General features: G+C 41.7%; 1 protein-coding gene across 1 annotated transcript in view; it reads left to right on the top strand.

The window, feature by feature from the left end:
* Positions 1–18,034, top strand: part of MSRA (methionine sulfoxide reductase A) — a gene marked incomplete at its 5' end in the record, with an annotated part of 332,571 nt that overhangs the window by 190,164 nt on the left and 124,373 nt on the right. The window contains one exon of the mRNA XM_084261893.1: positions 2,399–2,503. Coding sequence (XP_084118019.1) covers positions 2,399–2,503 — 105 coding nt within the window. The remainder of the gene's footprint in view (positions 1–2,398; positions 2,504–18,034) is intronic.

Genomic DNA, 18,034 nt, shown 5'->3' with positions numbered 1-18,034 from the left:
TTATTAAAATGTTCACTATAGATACGTGTTCATTCCTACTCCACAGCATTCTGGACTAAATTTAATCCTTATCTTTTAAATACTTTTTCATATCTAGGTCACCTCTCTGCCTCATTTAGGTATTCTTCATTTTAGATTAAGTGCATTGATTAAGGGAGTGGAACCCCTTCCTTATGAGGACAGGTTGAAGATGCTGGGCCTCCTTAGCTTGGAGAAGAGGAGACTGAGGGGTGACCTCATCAATGTCTATCAATATGTAAAGGGTGAGAGTCAGGAGGATGGAGCCAGGCTCTGCTCAATGATGTCCAATGATTGGATAAGAGGCAATGTGTGCAAGATGGAGCTTAGGAGGTTCCATGTGAACATAAGGAAAGACTAAAGACTTTTTCCTTCTGAGAGTGCTGGAACAGTCTTCCCAAATTGCTTGTCGAGTCTCCTTCTCTAGAGACATTCAAACCCCACCTGGATGTGGTGTTGTGTGACCTAATCTAGGTTTTTCTGTTCTGGCAAGTTCCTTCCAACCCCCATCATTCTGTGATTCTGTGATATAATGCTAGCATACTTTCCATTGTCTCTAATATAACATCCTTTTTCTTTCTTTATAGTTTTGGGGTTTTTTTAAATTCAAATTTCTCTTGATTTTTCAACGATTCTCTTGAATCATTGTTTCTGCCAAACATTGCTCCCTTACTCTTTGTCTCTGATTTTGCTTGTTTGGTGATAGCTAATCCAGAACCCATCACTGGGACAGATTCACCTGCTTGTTACACTGTGTGAAATTCAACAATTCTGACTAAATCTGAAGTTTATGCTGATATAAATGAAACAAAAACCTGGCCTAGCCTGATCAAGGAGCCTATTACATACCCACCCAACAGCAGGTCGTAGAATCAGCATGGTATGGGTTAGATGAGACCCCAACGATCATAGAGTTCCAACCCCCCTCCCACAGGCAGGGACACCAACCTCCAGGCCTGGAGCTACACAAGGGTGCCCAGGGCCCCAGCCAACCTGGCCTTGAACACCCCCAGGACAGGGCACCCACCCCCTCTCTGGGCAGCCCCTTCCAGCCCCTCACCACTCTCTCTGCAAAGAACTTCCCCCCAGTCTCTCTTCACAGCCTTCCCTCCTCCAGCTTCACTCCATTCCCCTTGTCCTGCCAGTCTCTGCCCTTTAACAAGCCCATTCCCCTCCTGTTCCTGGGGTCCCTTCAGGGATGAGAAGGCTGCAGTGAGGTCCCCCCACAGCCTTCTCTTCTCTAGGCTGAACAAGCCCAGCTCCCTCAGCCTCTCTTCATAGGGGAGATGCTTCAGCCCTTTGAGCATCTTTGTGGCCTCCTCTGAACCCTCTCTACATCTGTCTTGTATTTTGGGCCCCAGATCTGGCTGTCTAGTTCACTTTTTTTACTATTTATTATGATTTAATTAAACAACAGGATAAGTTTTCTGGGTTTTTTTTCCCATCAAGACTTATATTATGACAACAAACATGCCTATATTTAGAAAAATTGAAAAATATATACAATTTATAAAGTATAATGTATAAATCCTTGTGTAGCAGTGAGTGTAATGGACTTTTACCCTGAGTTGTTGGAACACTCTTCAATCTATTAGTTAGAATTGGAGTAAATTATGTGGCCAGATCCTATGCTTTTTATGAAGCAGGAACTTTCAGTACTATTGTGAGTGATTATACACATAAGGAATGAAAAAGTCATGCCCAAAATGTAACGGAAAAATAGGAATAATAGGTTTTAACATGCTGTAATACCTGCTGATCTTCCTTGAACTTCATCTGCTGTCACGAAGTGCAGTCAGACTGTCTTTGACTCTTTTTGAAGCCATTTAACATCAGTGATTTGGGTGATGTGAAACAGCCTGAAAAGATTTGTATGATCTTGTGTAAACAGGCCCTTGAAATTTATTTTTGTCATCAGTCAATTGTTTTTATCCACATCTTACTTCATGGAAATGAAGCCCAGTTTTATACTGTCAAGACAACTTGGACATACAAGTGTTCATATTTTAATGTTGCATTTAGAATATTTTGGAATATTTTAATAGTTTTCAGTTACAAATATTTAATATTTTTTAAAAATAAATCTCATTTAGTCATAATTTCTGTAAACTGACAAACTACTGTAGTAACATCTCTATCTTACCTTATTGCCTCTCTGGATAGTTTATTTCATGATGGCCTTGGCCAAATTAACAGATATCTTAGAGTTGGCATGTATATAAAATTGTGTAGAAAAGGTTTAAATGTAACTGATGGTAAATCAAAACATCCTTAGGAAAAGAAAGGATTGTGCTTTGAATTTCAGATATTAAAAAAAAACCCTAGAAATGGTCTAGCTAATTGTCACTAATAACATCTGATTTTGTTTTTTTCTTTTAAGGTAAAACTGGCCACACAGAGGCTGTTCGAGTAGTATATCAGCCAGAAAACATCAGCTTTGAGAAACTGCTCAAGGTCTTCTGGGAGAATCATGACCCGACACAAGGTAGAGTGATGAGTGAGCCAGTATTTAATTATCTTACTAATTACAGCTGGGATAATTAGTGTTTGAGCTGCATGGAAGAGATGAACCTTGAAATCACACTGGAGCTCAAGAATATGATTGCAGACATTTATTGACAGAGAAAGAGAGGGAGCGAGAGAATGAGAGTAGAGAAGCTCACAATACCCCTCCTCCTTTACAGCTGTCTGTGCTGGGAAAATTCCCACAGAGAGCCACAGTAGACAATAGAATTTATTTTTTTTTCAACTTTGATTATGACAATTTCTTCTGTAATACTATCTTTTGTCTCTTAAATTAAAGCATATTTCTTTTGCAGCTTTAGAACTGGTCATTTTACTTGTGCCAAAGACCTTTATCCTTCATAACAAATTTTAGGGTTTTTTCTATTTTCAATGGCAGTGAATATCTTTTATGATTAGAAAAAGAAAACCAAAAGGGGTAAGAGATGGTTCATAGCTAGAATGCTCTATTACTGCCTCTATTTGCTGTATTCAAACCTTTTGCTTTAATTTATCTTTCTTGGAAGAGGCTTCATGATGACATTACACACATCTGTGCAAACATAAATGGGAAACTGTGTTGAGAAAACATTTTACATGTTTATATAGTTTCAATAAACATCATCCTTTCTACCATTTCCCAGAAATATTGCACACAGTAACTCATTTCAATATTTTAACAGCTATCATAATTATGCCACTTGTTTCTACATCTGGGAACAAAAAATGCAGATGATACCTTCAAAATGTGATACTATCCTGGGAAAAAAGTAACTCTGGGAAGGATCCAGGGGTTACTGGGGCATGAGTGTCTTCCACTGAGCCCACAGCACAGTGCAAAGACAAAAACGGCTATTACAACTCCTGCCTATATGAAAAGGGAAGCCGTAGTCAGGAGCATGACAGCTGTTTTCTGTATCCACATTCAGTAAAATCTCAGACCATTTAGTGCAGTTTCTGTGTGTACATAGCACACAGAGCTGTGCAGAGATCTTGCTGGCAATTCAGAAGAGACAGAAAAAGGATACAGAGCCTAAAAAACTAGCCTGGTACTGTGAATAAACATGTTCAACTAGTTGAAGAGACGTAACACTGTGATCAAGTAATCTTTGTAGGTACTTACATAGCCACCCAACAGCAGATCATGGAGTCATAGAATGCTTTGGGTTGGAAGGGACCTCAAAGATCATCTAGTTCAACTCCCCTGCCATGGGCAGGGACACCCTCACTAGGCCAGGGTGCCCAAAGCCCCATCCAACCTGGCCTTGAACACCTCCAGGGATGGGGCTTCCACAGTCTCTCTGGGCACCCTGTGCCAGGGCCTCCCCACCCTTAGAGTTAAGAGTTTCTTCCTAACATCTAATCTAAACCTGCCTTCCTTCAGCTTGAAGGCATTACCCCTTCTCCTGTCACTGTGCTCCCTGATGAACAGTCCCTCTCCCACTTTTCTGTAGGACCCCTTTAAGTATTGGTGTGCTGCAATTAGCTTTCCTTCTCCAGGCTAAACCTCAGTGAGGTAGACAACCCAACCACTGGTAACCCATTACAAGTTGCGGTAGCTGGAAGCTAAAGTTTGAGAAGTTCCACCTCAGAATACATTAATTTCACAGCTTTCAGTGTAATTAAACATTGGAGTCTTTTTCCATCACCATCCTTTTGAGCCTTTTAAGATGAGATCATTTATCATTTTAAAAGAGGTGCTAGATTCAAGTCACAGGAAGAAATTCTCTGCCTGGGTGTGAAGCGTGGTGGCCTATACTGGGATCTGTTGATTTATGAGCCTCCCTTTTCAACTCCTTTCCTTATAGTTGTGTCAGAGCAATTTGTCTGCACCAGCCTTGAAATACTCACAGCTCTGCTTTAAGACAATGACTATCTTCAAACATGCTTCAGGACTTTGGTGGTTTGCTCATAAGGGTCAGGAAGGAGGTTTTTTTTTCTCCCTGTCCTACCAGTGGTTGTTTTTAGGGGATTTTTAGTTCTTTTTTCTCTAGATCATCAGATATTGGCCATCACCAGAGGGTGGCTTTGGTGTAATGAGCTGGTTATTTTGATATAACAGAGAATCCTATTTCTAGATAATTGGCTCATGTGTCTTGCTCAGATGTTGGGATTCATCCTGATTGCCAGAGCTGGGAACTGATGGGCAGGGCTATGGCATTCTTCACCTTCCAGAGCAGTATGAGGAATGGACTGTTGCTGAAATAATCTGGGCAACTACCACCTAATCAGTTGTCTGCCATGTCTGTAGTCTTGGCTTTGAAGTGTATGGTTGGGCTCTGCCTGTGGCTCTTATACAACAGGTCAGTTTCTAAAGGACTTCAGTGACTTAAGGTGACTGAAGTTCATATGCTGGACACAGTGGCATGTGGATGAAGTGTAGTAGTTGTGAAAACAGGTCAGATCAGCTGAATTTGATTCCTTCTGGCTTCAACACAAAATAAAATGCTGACAATATGTCTTGATATTCACTTTGCATTCTCACATAACTGAGGTTCAAAACAGTTCCAGTCTGTGCTTTCAGAAGAAGGGTGGATGCTGGTGGATGTATGAATCAGTCTTTGATTTCTGGCAACTGGGGAAACCACCTAATTAGCTTGGGCACAGAGCCATGCTAATGTGGCTATATTCCTTCTGGGATGCACACTAATATGTCCACATGAAACTGAGCTGTGTAGATACCCAAGTCATTCACAACTGACTCAGGTATCTGTCTATGTGTCGCTGCAATGCTTGGTGTAAACATACCTAAGCCTTAATCTAGGCTTGGCTCAGTGGAATTTCCAAATGGTTCTTCTGTAATAATTTGCTAAAAGTAAGAGCATCACTTTACCCACAGAGAAGACCATTGTGTTCTCTGAAGACTTTGCTTACCTAGACTTGGACAGGTTGCTTTACTTGGGTATCTTTGTGGTTGCTTAATGCTGATCTCTGTTTAAGAACTCTGCAAAGCTCATCACTTCTCTACCACCTTTCTTGATTTTTAGGAAAACCTAAACCATAAGGATCCACTTCCAAGTTTCATTGTTTTGTAAGACAGAATCACAGAATCTCCTGAGCTGGGAGGGACACACAAGGACCATCCAGTCCCACTCCTGGCTCCACACAGGCCCAGCCAAGTCAGAGATGGCACTGAGGGCACCGTCCAGACATTTCTTGACCTCAGCCCAGCTCGGGACTGTGACCCCTTCCCTGGGGAACCTGTGCCAGTGCCTGACCCCCCTGTCAGTACAGAACCTCTTCCTAACAGCCAGCCTAAATTTCCCTGACAGCTTCATGCTTTTCCCTTGAGTTCTATCCCTTGTCCCCAAAGAGAAGAGTGAGATCAGCACCTGCCTCTTCTCTCCCCCTCATGAGACAGCCACAGACCCCATGAGGTCTCCCCTCAGCCTCCTCTTCTCCAGGCTGAACAAACCCAGGGCCTTCAGCCTGTCCTCATAAGACTTCCCTTATATACCCTTCCCCATTCTCTGGACACTCTCCAATAGTTCCCTGTCCCTCTTGTCCTGTGACACCCAAACCTGCCCCCAGGACTTGAGGTGAGGCCTCCCCAGCGCAGTGCAGAGCGGGACAATCCCCTCCCTGGCTGTGCAGTGCGTGACGCACCCCAGGATGCAGTTCCCCCTCCTGGCTGCCTGGGCACGCTGCTGGCTCATGGGTAACTCACTGTCAACTGAAACCCTGAAACTCTCTCAGCATGGCTCTCCTCTGGTGTCCAATCCCCTAGTCTCTATGTGTAGCCATAAGATTATATGTTTATATACCCTTTCCAGTTTGAGCAGTTTGCAGTTGAAGATCTTCAAGGTGGCATTGTTTCTTTGCTTTGACTTGTATCTACTCCTTGCTTATAGCTTGCTATGAGAACATGATTTTATGTAAAAATACTAAAAGTGAGAGTTATCTTCTGACCCATCATGTTTTTCTCCTTTCCTGAGGTTCAGCTGCCTGCACACTGTAAGTCTTATTTAGCCAGCCTTGTGGGAATGCAGGACTCAGTCTGTCAAAGAACTTTTTTTTTCTACTAAGCAGACAAATTAGGAAGATTTCTTATTCATGAAATTCAGCACACTCTTTGGATGAATCCAGTGTCTCATATATCCAGCAAATTCTGGTCTTCATGAGAGTAGCTCTTGCTCAAAATTAAAAAGGTTTCATCTGTGGAACTGACTTATTTTTCACCAGAAGTTGGGTTAACACCATTTAAGCCCTTCTACCACCAGCAGAGATAATGGACTTGTTTAATTCTTCTGATGTCATTAAACATCAAATGTGTACATTCTGTTGCAGTTAAAGACCATTCAAATAGCAGTCTAGATGGTACCAAGTTGCTAAAGAGTACAGACTGGCAGTCTTACGATTCATTCTTGTGTATTAATATTCAAAAGTTCCTGCTTTCCTAACAGTTGGACCTCCTGCCTTTAAGATGAGACTGACATCTCACTGGGATTCGAATGTTCTCTGGGAGGCAGGCTGGCCCTTGTTTCATGAAGCTCTTGACTCTGAGTATTATTGAGAAGTCTATTCAAAAGCAAGAACCTTTGATCAAGTCAAACAGCCTAGGAGTTGAAAGAGATTCTCCCAGATGAGCATCTCCTATGTGTGGGGCCCTGATAAAGTCCTCCTTGACTTATTAATTTAGGCTCTATTTTATAATTCATTACATTTGGGATCCTGAAGAAGCAACAAACAACCCCCCGACTTCTGCCAAGTGACATATGGTTGTCATCTCTGTTCAGCCTCTAATGCACAGATCAGCATTCCTTTTCTCTTAGGAATGATCTTATAGATAAGAGGATTGCTCTGTATAGCTCTAGAAGTGCTTGAGGTGGTTGCTTCTTTGTCACTGATACAGAAAATGAGAATCAATGTGATATGCCTAAAATATGGGAAAAATATCTTATGGCTGTTCTCTCTGTACATAATTTTAGTTTTCTGAAGTCTACAGGGGTGTAGGGAGATTCTGTATCACCCTAATTTGGGGCTATGAGGATGCCCTTAGAGCCTTCCAGATTTTTTTAGGTATAAACCTGACCATCTCTTCCCAGATTTTTAAGATAAAACCTGATTATCACCCTCAAATTGCTCCCTGATGATTGTCCTGCTGGCACCTCCATGCTGTGTACCTAAAGGGATGTGGACTTTCAGACCTACAGTTTGTGTTGTCTCAGCCTGTAGTTCCACCATTGCTATAAGCTAATCTTTAACTGTTATGGAAAGGGGCAATTTCCTTCTCTCTCCCTGACCTGTCTGCAGGATACAACCTCTGTCTCCGTGTTGGCACTGGCAATCGTAAAGTTCTCTGATCAAGCTGAAAATTAACCCTGCATGAATTGAAGTAAAATGTAATTTTCAGCCAGGACTGAAGTTGCCAGGAGCATGAGTGCTAGTGGGACCACCCTTCTGGCATTAGCACTGTCATAGAGTGTGTCAGCAAAACCCAGCTGTGCTTATGTTCAGGGAAGAAGATGCCATATTTTATCTGATGAGAAAGTTTGGCTGCTCTTTGTGGGGTGTCAGAAACAATTTCTCCAAACATTTGGAAAAATCTTATTTGATACAAGGGGAGTTGGCCGTGGTGCAGATGTGATTCCTGTAAAGCAGATAACTGTTCATAATTATCCTTACCCTGTGTGTGGTTGTAGGTCTGGGGAGGTGGTTGTGCCCCTGTACTTAGCATTGGTGAAGGTGCACCTTGAGTGCTGGTCCAGTTCTGGGCCCCTCACCATAAGAAGGACATGGAGGTCCTGGAGTGAGTCCAGAGAAGGGCAACCAGGCTGGGGAAGGGGCTGGAGGGCAAATCCTCTGAGGAGCAGCTGAGGGAGCTGGGGGTGTTGAGCCTGGAGAAGAGGAGGCTGAGGGGAGACCTTCTCCCCGCCTCCCCTGCCCTGCCAAGAGGGTGCAGAGAGGTGGGCGATGGTCTCTTCAGCCAGGGGCCAGGAGATGGGCCAAGGGGCAATGGGCTCAAGCTGCCCCAGGGCAGGGTCAGCTCAGCTGGGAGGGCAAAGTTCTTCCCTGGCAGAGTTGTGGGGCTGTGGCACAGGCTGCCCAGGGAGGGGGCTGAGTCCCCACCCTGGGGGAGGTTTAAAAGGGGGGAGATGAGGTGCTGAGAGATCTGGGTCAGCACAGGACAGGGATGGTTGGACTTGATGATCTTAAAGGTCTTTTCCAACCTTGTGATTCTGTAATGTGTCAAAGATTTAAGCCCAGCCCAAGGAAACTTTAAGGAAAGGCTCCTTGTTGATTTCAGTGTCTGTACATAAGACAAAACAAGTGTGGTTTATTTCTCTTTAAAACATGTTTGGGGCAAATGAAAATTCAGCTTGCCTATTTTAACTCTTTCTTGAACGTGAGCAAAAACAGGTGCTTGTTTTGGTAGTTCTGCTCCCCATCTTTATCAAGAGGACCTAATCCTTCCCAGCCCACAAAAAAATATGTACAACTACTGTTCTCTGGGGAACGCCGTGTTGTATGCAGATCCCATCCTTTCTCATTGATGCTTCTGGCTTTCTGTTTGGAATTTTGAATTCATGGAAGGAGCTGAGAGGAAGCCAGGACTCCATAGCTTTGGCTGGTGTCTGACAAGGGGTTGAAGGGCAGAGGCACCCATGGTCTTCTGCCCACAAGCTTCTGGAAATTTTCTTCTAGCTTCAATGATTCTTTGTCACTGGTGAGGGATCTCATTCCTCCTTTCTGTCGTGAAGAAGTCCTTATCTTGCCTGTGTTTGCACAGGAAATGTAAGCAGAACTGATATTTTTCCAGCAGTTGAGGACCATCTGTACTACAACAAACTCATCACCTGCCAGATTCATTCAGAACATCTCTTAGTCCATATGTCTTGTGTATCCACGATAAAGAAGAGATGTATGAGCTGTTTCTCCTCCCTGTGACCTTCCAAACATTTTGGCATTTAGCCTTGGTGCTGATACATGAATTCTCCAGATTAATATCTGTTTTTCATTGTGCTGACCCATTTTAGTTGCAGAGGGTATATTTATTTCTCACCAGTTTTGAAGGACTGTACTTTTTTTAGACATTGCATAAGGAATCTATCATCTGCAAATAATTAAAATTAGACACTAGAAATGACATTGTATTGCTAATGAGCAGATGTGTCTACTTATACCAGTGGAAGAACAGCTGTACACATAAAAAAACACTACAGCGACCCTAAACCAGCATTATGTATTCTGCTACAGGCCTGTAACTTCATTTAGGGATTAAAGGGAAAGAAAGTAATCTCTCTATGTAAAATATAACCATTTCTGATTTTTTTGTCTTAATGTTTCTGTAACTCTCTTGCTTTTATTATTTGAATGAAATTTGCAAGTCGGAGATTAAAGCACAGAGCACCTTTTGTCTTGCATTTCAAACGTTATTAAGAGTCCTGATAGCTTCAGTGTTATTACAAGGTGTAACAAAAAGCAGTAGAAATACAAAATCTATTGTCAACAGACATATTAAATATATTCAAAATAGAATTACCGACCCCTCAGGGAGCCCTTCTTGGTCCAATACTCTTCAATATTTTCATTAATGACTTGGAGGATATAGTGGAGAGGATGCTAATTAAATCTGTGGTAAAGACATTGCTAGGAGGCTCTTGGAGGAAACGAATAAAGCACAGCCCTGTGTTGATAAATTAAAAAACCCATGGAAATCGATAGGCTGAGACACAATAAAGATAAATGTGTATTGGTTCATGCAGCACTGAATACTTGACAATAGAAACATGGGCTATGTTAGTTGTTTGATAGGAAATGCTGTCTTCTACTGCCTTCAGGTTCCTCTAGTTCCTGCTTCAGCTGATGAACTCTCAGTGATGGGACTTAGTTTACTGATGTCTAGCCATCCCACCAGCAACCAGTTTAGTGATTCCCTTGCCATAATCACTCAAATACCTGCTCTCTGTACTTTTTTGCAGAGTAGCAGTGTCTTTGCCAATGGTCCTAACCCCTATTACGCTTTAAGAAGGCAACTTCCTTTCTTCCATGAACTGAAATGCCTAATTTTATGTTGTTCCTGTTCTTTGTCCCTTCTCTAGAACTAAATATGCATTAAAAATAAATACGTATTATTAAGCTACTTTGAGTCCCCAGGAATTTTAGCTGTCATGACCTAATTTGCATATGAGACTCCTTTTATCCATGTAAATTAGAATAGACTCTTTCTGACCTATATTTCTAGTTTAGGAAATGTTGTTTTTCCATATCACAGTGAGAAGCTGAGATTTGACTCTGCATCTTTTTTAATGAAGGGGATTATTAGCCAGTGCAGTGGTTGCTGAGATGGCTGAATAGTTTGCATTATGAAGCAAGTGGTGCTGAATCAATTCTGGCTCAAGGGGGAAAAATCCTTCTGGGCTCTGATTTCTTCTTACCTTTAAACTACTTCTAGCTTGCTTATTTTATATGTGAAAATGCTGTGCTATCCAGTTCCCCAGAACTACTAAATATTAACTTTTATCTCTCAATATTGCTAGTCAGTAATAAAACAGTCCCCTGAAGATGGGGGAAAGCCATCAGTCCTTTGTGCAGTTGAAGATGACACTGTCACAGGGGGACACATGACACAGGCTGGGGGAAAACATGAACCCACCACTATCCTGAAGGGATTTCTTTGTTCATAATGCTGTATCTTTTAAGAACAGCCTTGGAAAATGCTTTTATTCCATTTTATTCCATTACAGCCATCCTTGGGATCACTTCTGGGTTGCAATTGTAGCATAGCTGTATTTGTAATTGAAGAGAGGAAGTGGAAGGGATAAGAAAGGGAATCTTTATTTTAATACAGGTGTGTTGACTTTTAACTTCTGAAGGAAAATCTGGACTTCTCAATGCTTAGGACTGTCTTCAGTAGCTTTCAAATATCCACGAAGCCCAAATATCCTTGGGTATGTGGCATGAATAACAGCAGCTGGATTTGCATGTGTATTAATAGAATTAGAGAGCAACCTAAGAAGGCCTTTTCCTGCAGAGTTGTGGGGATTTTTTTATGGACTGTTTCTAATCTTTATGCAAGAAAAGCAATAGACAAAGTCAAAACAAAGTAACAGCAAATATTCTTTTATTCTTCAAATAACCCACTAGTGAATTTACTGTACTTGTGTCTGGAAATCTGAGGCACTGAAGCATGGCATCATTAATCATAGTTTATGGTGATTATTAGTAGGCTTTTAATCTTTGTTTTCATGTATAATTAGGTACAAGAGGTCAAAGACGAATCTATTCTAAACAACAATATTTTCAGTGAATGACTGTTTTTCTCTGCCTGCAATTTTCTCCTGAATATTTATAAGAGCATACTTGTCTGTGTTTTGAGAGAGCAGTGTCCCATGAGTTTATCTGCTGATAAAAGCAAATGACAACACTGTTATTTTTATTATCACTAATTATTTTTATTGCTATGGCAATAACACCTGGTTGGATCATAGTAGGTTTAGATTCCTACTGGTAACACATGCCTAAATATAGGCAAGACATTAGTGAGCAACAGAGAAATGAAGGGAAAGGAGATGGCACATAAAGCACCAGCCAATTTGTGTGATTCCATAGCTGAGCTCTATGTAATATCTGATCTGATTTGCTCTATTTTTAATTCTATTTTATCACAGAATCAGTAGTTGTCCAGCTTTTTGTAGGCATCACAGCACAGCTAGTCCATGAAAAAAGGAGGCAACGAGGTCCAGTTCAGATGCTTAAACAGAAATGTCTGTTGTTACACCAGAATCACAGAATCACAGAATTATCAAGGTTGGAAAAGACCTAAAAGATCCAAGATGTTCACCAGATCACCAGATCCTCTTACACATTCTGCCTGCCTTCCAGTTATGCTTTGGAAAATATGGGGCTCCCTTATACCCTGTGTCATGTCCTCCAGTCTCTCCCAGACCTCTCTGTTCTGTGCATTTATTTGATTTTGAAGACAAGATCTTCTGTGTGACCTGTCCTAGGGACCCTGCTTTGGCAGAGTGGTTGAACTCAATGATCTCTGGAGGTCCCTTCCAACCCCTGCAGTTCTGTGACTGTGTGTGAATCTTCATTCAGATTTGTCTGACCAGCATGGACACAGCAGGGGTCACCTAAATACAGATGTCGCAGCTCTCCTGGTTTAAGTGGAGATCTGGTCAACATGGTTGACTTTCTCCAAATTGTGTGTGTATTTTTGGTCAGCTTTTGGTTGCCTAAACCTGGAAACTTAGGTCCAACAGCACCAATGAATACTATTGAAAGATTTCACTCCCATCTTACATTATCCAGCCCTAAGAGAAGGCACCTCTGAAAGACCTTAATGTCTGGTTTTGACCCACAAAAAAGTCTAAAAATTTGTCTAATCATTTAACTTCTGATTGAAGTTACTTGAAAGTAGTCTCCTACGAGATGTTTAATGCTGTCAAGGTCTGCAAGACAGCTGGGGAGGGGCTTTTTAGAAGGGCATGGAGTGACAGGTTGAGGGGGGATGGCTTTAAATTGGAAGGGGGGAGATTTAGATTGGAAATTAGAAAAAATTCTTCACTGTGAGGGTGGTGAGGCACTAGCACAGGGTGTCCAGGGAAGTGGTGGCTGCTCCCTCTCTGGAAGTGTCCAAGGCCAGATTGGATGGGGCCTGGAGTAGCCTGGTTTAGTGAGAGATGCCCCTGCCCATGGCAGGGGGTTGAAACTTGATGATCTTTAAGGTCCCTTCCAACCCAGTGCATTCTGTGATTCTATGACTGATGTATGTACTCACCATTCTATTTGCCTTTCTATGCAGTACTGGTAAAACTGTATTTTCAATTAATAATTAGAATTGGGTTAAAATCCATTTACCAGGGAGATGTAATACTTAAGCATTGTTGCACCCATCAAAAATAACCTATGAGGGTTTTTTGTGTGGGCTCGAGTAGATCATGTGCTTTGTTAAAAGGTCAAAGAGCATTCAAGATGCATTTAAGCAACGTTGTAGCTGAAATAATTAATAAATAATTCAGCATACAGGGAAATTTTCTTTCAAATCAAGTCTTTATTCTGAATTTCTAGATGTCCAAAATATTTGAACTGTCTTGAGAAACAATGTGATGCATTTTTCTAACTACTGAATAATAATGCTAATAAAGAACAAAGAGAATTGGTCTGAGATGCTTAGGGATATGAAGGAAGATAGGAGGGGAACATGATAACTCTTCATGTTCACCCCAGCACAGTATAGAGCGTGACAATCTCCTCCTTGGACCAGCTGGCCATGCTGTGCTTGATGCACCCCAGGATATGGTTGGCAAGTTGCCCCTTTATATCATATTGAATATAAATCAGGTTCCCAAAGCTGTACAGATCGATACTCAGGAAATGAGTTTGGTAAATACAGAGGAGCAGGAGAGATTTATTCAAGATAGGAGAAGGAGGTGAAGAATCTCCTGAGAGCATTTATGTTGCCAACTTCTAGTTCTTGGGTGACTTTTTTCCAGCAGATGCTGCAGCAGCCCATACTAGTTAAGTAAGGTGGGGTGATGGTATGTTATTTGCAGAATCACAGAATGGGTTGTGTTGGGAAGGACCTTCAATGATCATCAAGTCCAGCCCCTCTGCCCTTGGCAGGGACATCTTTCACTAGATCACATTGCTCAAAGCTGCTTCCAAACTGACATGGAACACATCCAGGGATGGGGCATTCACAGTTTCTCTGGGTGACCTGTTCCAGTGCCTCACCACCCTCTTGTAAGGAAATTCTTCCCTATGTCCAATATAAATTAGAATAAATACTCAGTGGGAAGTGACCTGCAATGATCCCCTAGTCCAACTTCCTGACCACTTGAGGGCTAAACAAAAGTTAAAGAAGGTTAAAGCATATTATTAAGGGATTTCTCACACATGGTCACATTGTGATGGGTTTTCATATTGCAGTGTTGTTTAAACCTTTTGGACAGGGTGTCATTAGGGTCTACAGACCATGATGAACTACTCTTCATCACTTTTACTGTGCTGTCTGCACTTCTCCCTAGTGAATTGGGATGGGAAAGTGTGTAAGAGATGAGGAGGCTGTAGAAGGCCTGGCAGGAAAGTGTATCTAATTTCAGGACAGTGCTGAGACTAATTCTTTTTAGTCCAACACCATGGGATCTCTTTTCTTGGCTGTTCTTCCCATTGTCTCACAAACCCATTTGCATGGCTTCTGTATCTCAGTTATTCTCTGGTATTTTGCTGGAAGACAGGAGGAAGGCTTTCCTTCTCACATCTGCACAGAAAAGCAGCGCAGGTAACGCTGCTCCAGCTTGTGGGAGAAGGTGGGGGTTTCATGTAGCTGGGTGGTATAGGTCAGAGTCAAGCCTGGCCACAATGAGAAACAGACATGACTGCCATGATCCCACAAGATCAAGGATTTATAAAGCTGCCTTTCTCCACAGTTACTTTGGTTCTGTTGTATCAGTGTGCTGGCCATCAGTGGTGGGAACAGACAGGCAGCAAATTGGTGTCAGCAGCTCTTGCCTTTCTCACAAAATGTCATTGCTGCAGAAGTGATGGAGTGTGTTCTCCATCAGTATTTCTGGGTGTTATGTCATCAATGAAGAATCTCTTTTCTGTAAAACTCTCTACTTAAAAGAACTGTTGCTATTTCATACCGTGAATGTTGTATTGACCATCACCGGCAAGCTCATTATCCTTGAAACATTAAATAAATGTTTTGTAAAGACTTTGTCCTTGGAGATCATAGAATCACAGACTGGTCTGGGTTGGAAGGGACCCCAAGGATCACAGAGCTCCAACTCCCTGCCACAGGCAGGGCCACCAACCTCCACACCTGGAGCTACACAAGGTTGCCCAGGGCCCCAGCCAACCTGGTCTTGAACACCTCAAGGAATGGGCACCCATCACCTCTGGGCAGTCCCTTCCAGCCCCTCACCACTCTCTCTGTAAAAAATCTTTCCGCCAATCTCTCCTCTAACCCTTTCCTCCTTCAACTTCACTCCATCCCCCTTGTCCTGCCAGTCTCTGCCCTTTAACAAGCCCATTCCCCTCCTGTTCCTGGGGTCCCTTCAGGGACGGGGAGGCTGCAGTGAGGTCCCCCCACAGCCTTCTCTTCTCCAGGCTGAACAAACTCAGCTCCTTCAGCTTCTCATAATATGACTAGACAAGACCATGGACAAACTGCTTTTAGCTGAGACTATTTTTAGCTGGTGAGTTGGGTGGAGATCTTCAGATACCACCAGAAAACCTGTAATCTGGTGGTTGGATGGAGGTTAAAGACCAGGTGTTTTTGTAGCTGACATAAATTATTAAATAATCACTACTGTAGCCAGGATATTCTAAGTATTGTATATGTGCAAATCATAATTTATAGGGAAATCTGGTATTTCTTGTCTTGATCCCAAAGCAAATGGGGAAAACCAGAACTAGAGTTTCCTCCTTGTACACCAAAAGCTTTGTAAACCTTTTGGTCTCTTGACAGTGTAAAAGTTTTCTTTCATATGCACAAGCTCATTAACTGGTTGTAACCTTCTGAAGAAACTCCTTTATATTTCATTTGTCTTTCTTGCACCCCAGCACCTTGAAAACCATCAAGAACTCTCAATCCACAGCACTGTAACTAACTCCTTTGCTATTAACATTTTTCTCCTTTAATCATATGCAATAAAGAGTTTTACTTTCCCTTGGCAACTTTTAAGCTGTATAGATGTAATCATTATAGTGAGTGATGACATCAAGCCAGGGTGACATGGTGCAATTGATTTTTACTAAATAATTATATGATGAGCTGGAAGAAGGAGTTTTATTAGTCTTAACTCAGCAAGGATTGATTGGGGAAAAGAAAATGACCAATCAGTATATCAGGTTTCTGCGGGTGTAAGAAAATAAGTGACAGCTGCAGAAAAGTCTATAAATCACAGGAAAAAATCATGATAAAAATAAGAGCTATGAACTGCCCTTTAAAATTTCTCTGGGTGGCACAGAAGAGTCTAACAGACCTTAGTCATTTATCTCCATTATGCTTGGGATCCTCTGAGAATAGCAAGGTTGACGAATGATGCCATTACATTTTTTTTATTATTTTTAAATGGAGAGGAGATAAGGAGTGTTGGATAAGTATTACTTCCAAGTCATTAGAGGGTTGAGTCTTCAAAAGAAATCCCTGATTTAGCCCATAAAATAAATAAAGTATATTTTGCTTTAGCCCTCTGTAGGTAATATATTCAAAAATCACTATTTGGAAACAAATCTGCTGCTTTGCAATTAATTTTCCATTTTTAAAGCAAAAATAAAAAAGTCATAAATTGGGAAATATGTTTTATTAATGCTTTGGATATCTCTTTTCTTATTGACCTGACTACACTCAGGAATTTGATGGGAACAACAATGACTTTTACCTAAAATGCATCTAAACTCAAACTGGAGCATAACAGCAGTGTAAGTGGTTTAAAGGGGCAAATCTTTGCCCCTGCCAAGAAGACACCACGGTTTTGGCAAGGCGTGAAGCTGTGAAGGAAAAAGCACTGACTGGCTGAATAGAAGTAGGGATGATTTAATATATTCTGATCATTCAAATCAAAGGAGGGGTATCAACAGCTAGTGCCAGCCTTTTGATTCCAGGGTATATTTGTTCCTGCTATTGTTGGATGTGTCTCTGATCACCTGGTCATGGAGACAGATACTTCCCTTTTTACCAGATACTGTCTTGACAGTATGAGAGGGGGTGATTTTACAAACCCTGAGCTGGTCAAGGGGGTTCTGGTGTCTGAACTCTGGACATCCTGACGTTGGAGGTCAAGAACCTGCCTCTGCTCTGAACCTTCTTACATGAGATACAATTCACATTAATCACCTAGGCTTTGGCTTCCTCCACATTGGGATATTAGGTAACCCTTGAAAACCTGCTACTAGTTACAGAAATTCTTACCAACACTGGTGATGGGTCCTCTGGGTGTACTTTGTGACTGAGCAGACCACGTCTGATATTACATATAAGATGCTGTTCTGCTTTCAGACCTCAGGAAGCTTTCCCTTAGAGTAGTTGTTGGAGAGAAATGGGTTTCAGATCACTCAAAATATATCTACTGGTTGTTAGAAGTCTTTTTGTTATTTCAGTCGTCCATTGCAAGGTTTCTGAAAGAGTTGAAGATCTTTCTTCCTGTAATAAACATTCATTCCTCAGTGTTAGTACATTTTGTTAACATCTGCAAGAAGCAACCTGGCTAACATCTCAGTCTAGAATGGAAAGGACGTTCATGTCCTACTTACAGATTTCACCATATACTGTATCCTTGAGGAAAAAAATGAAGTTATTTCCTGGATCTACCCTAAATTCTCTCCCTAAATTGACAAGTTTTGCACAGAGTAACTTAAAGACTTCTTGCAGAAGATCAGTTGTAGGTAATAAGCATTGCCCTGCCCAGATGATCCAGCTGCTTTCAAGATGGGCAGCTGATGTTCTGTAGGAATTACTCCTCCTTCCAGTAGTGAAGATTTAGACAAACCTGATTCACTGGCTTGATTGGGAATTAAAGCACAATCATAAGGATCTCTTAAAAACTGAGCTTGACACAGG

This window comes from Gallinula chloropus (genome assembly GCF_964237585.1).
Source record: "Gallinula chloropus genome assembly, chromosome: 3".
Taxonomy (NCBI): domain Eukaryota; kingdom Metazoa; phylum Chordata; class Aves; order Gruiformes; family Rallidae; genus Gallinula; species Gallinula chloropus.
Note: the sequence above shows the minus strand (reverse complement) of the source record. Positions and strands in the feature narration are given on the sequence as shown.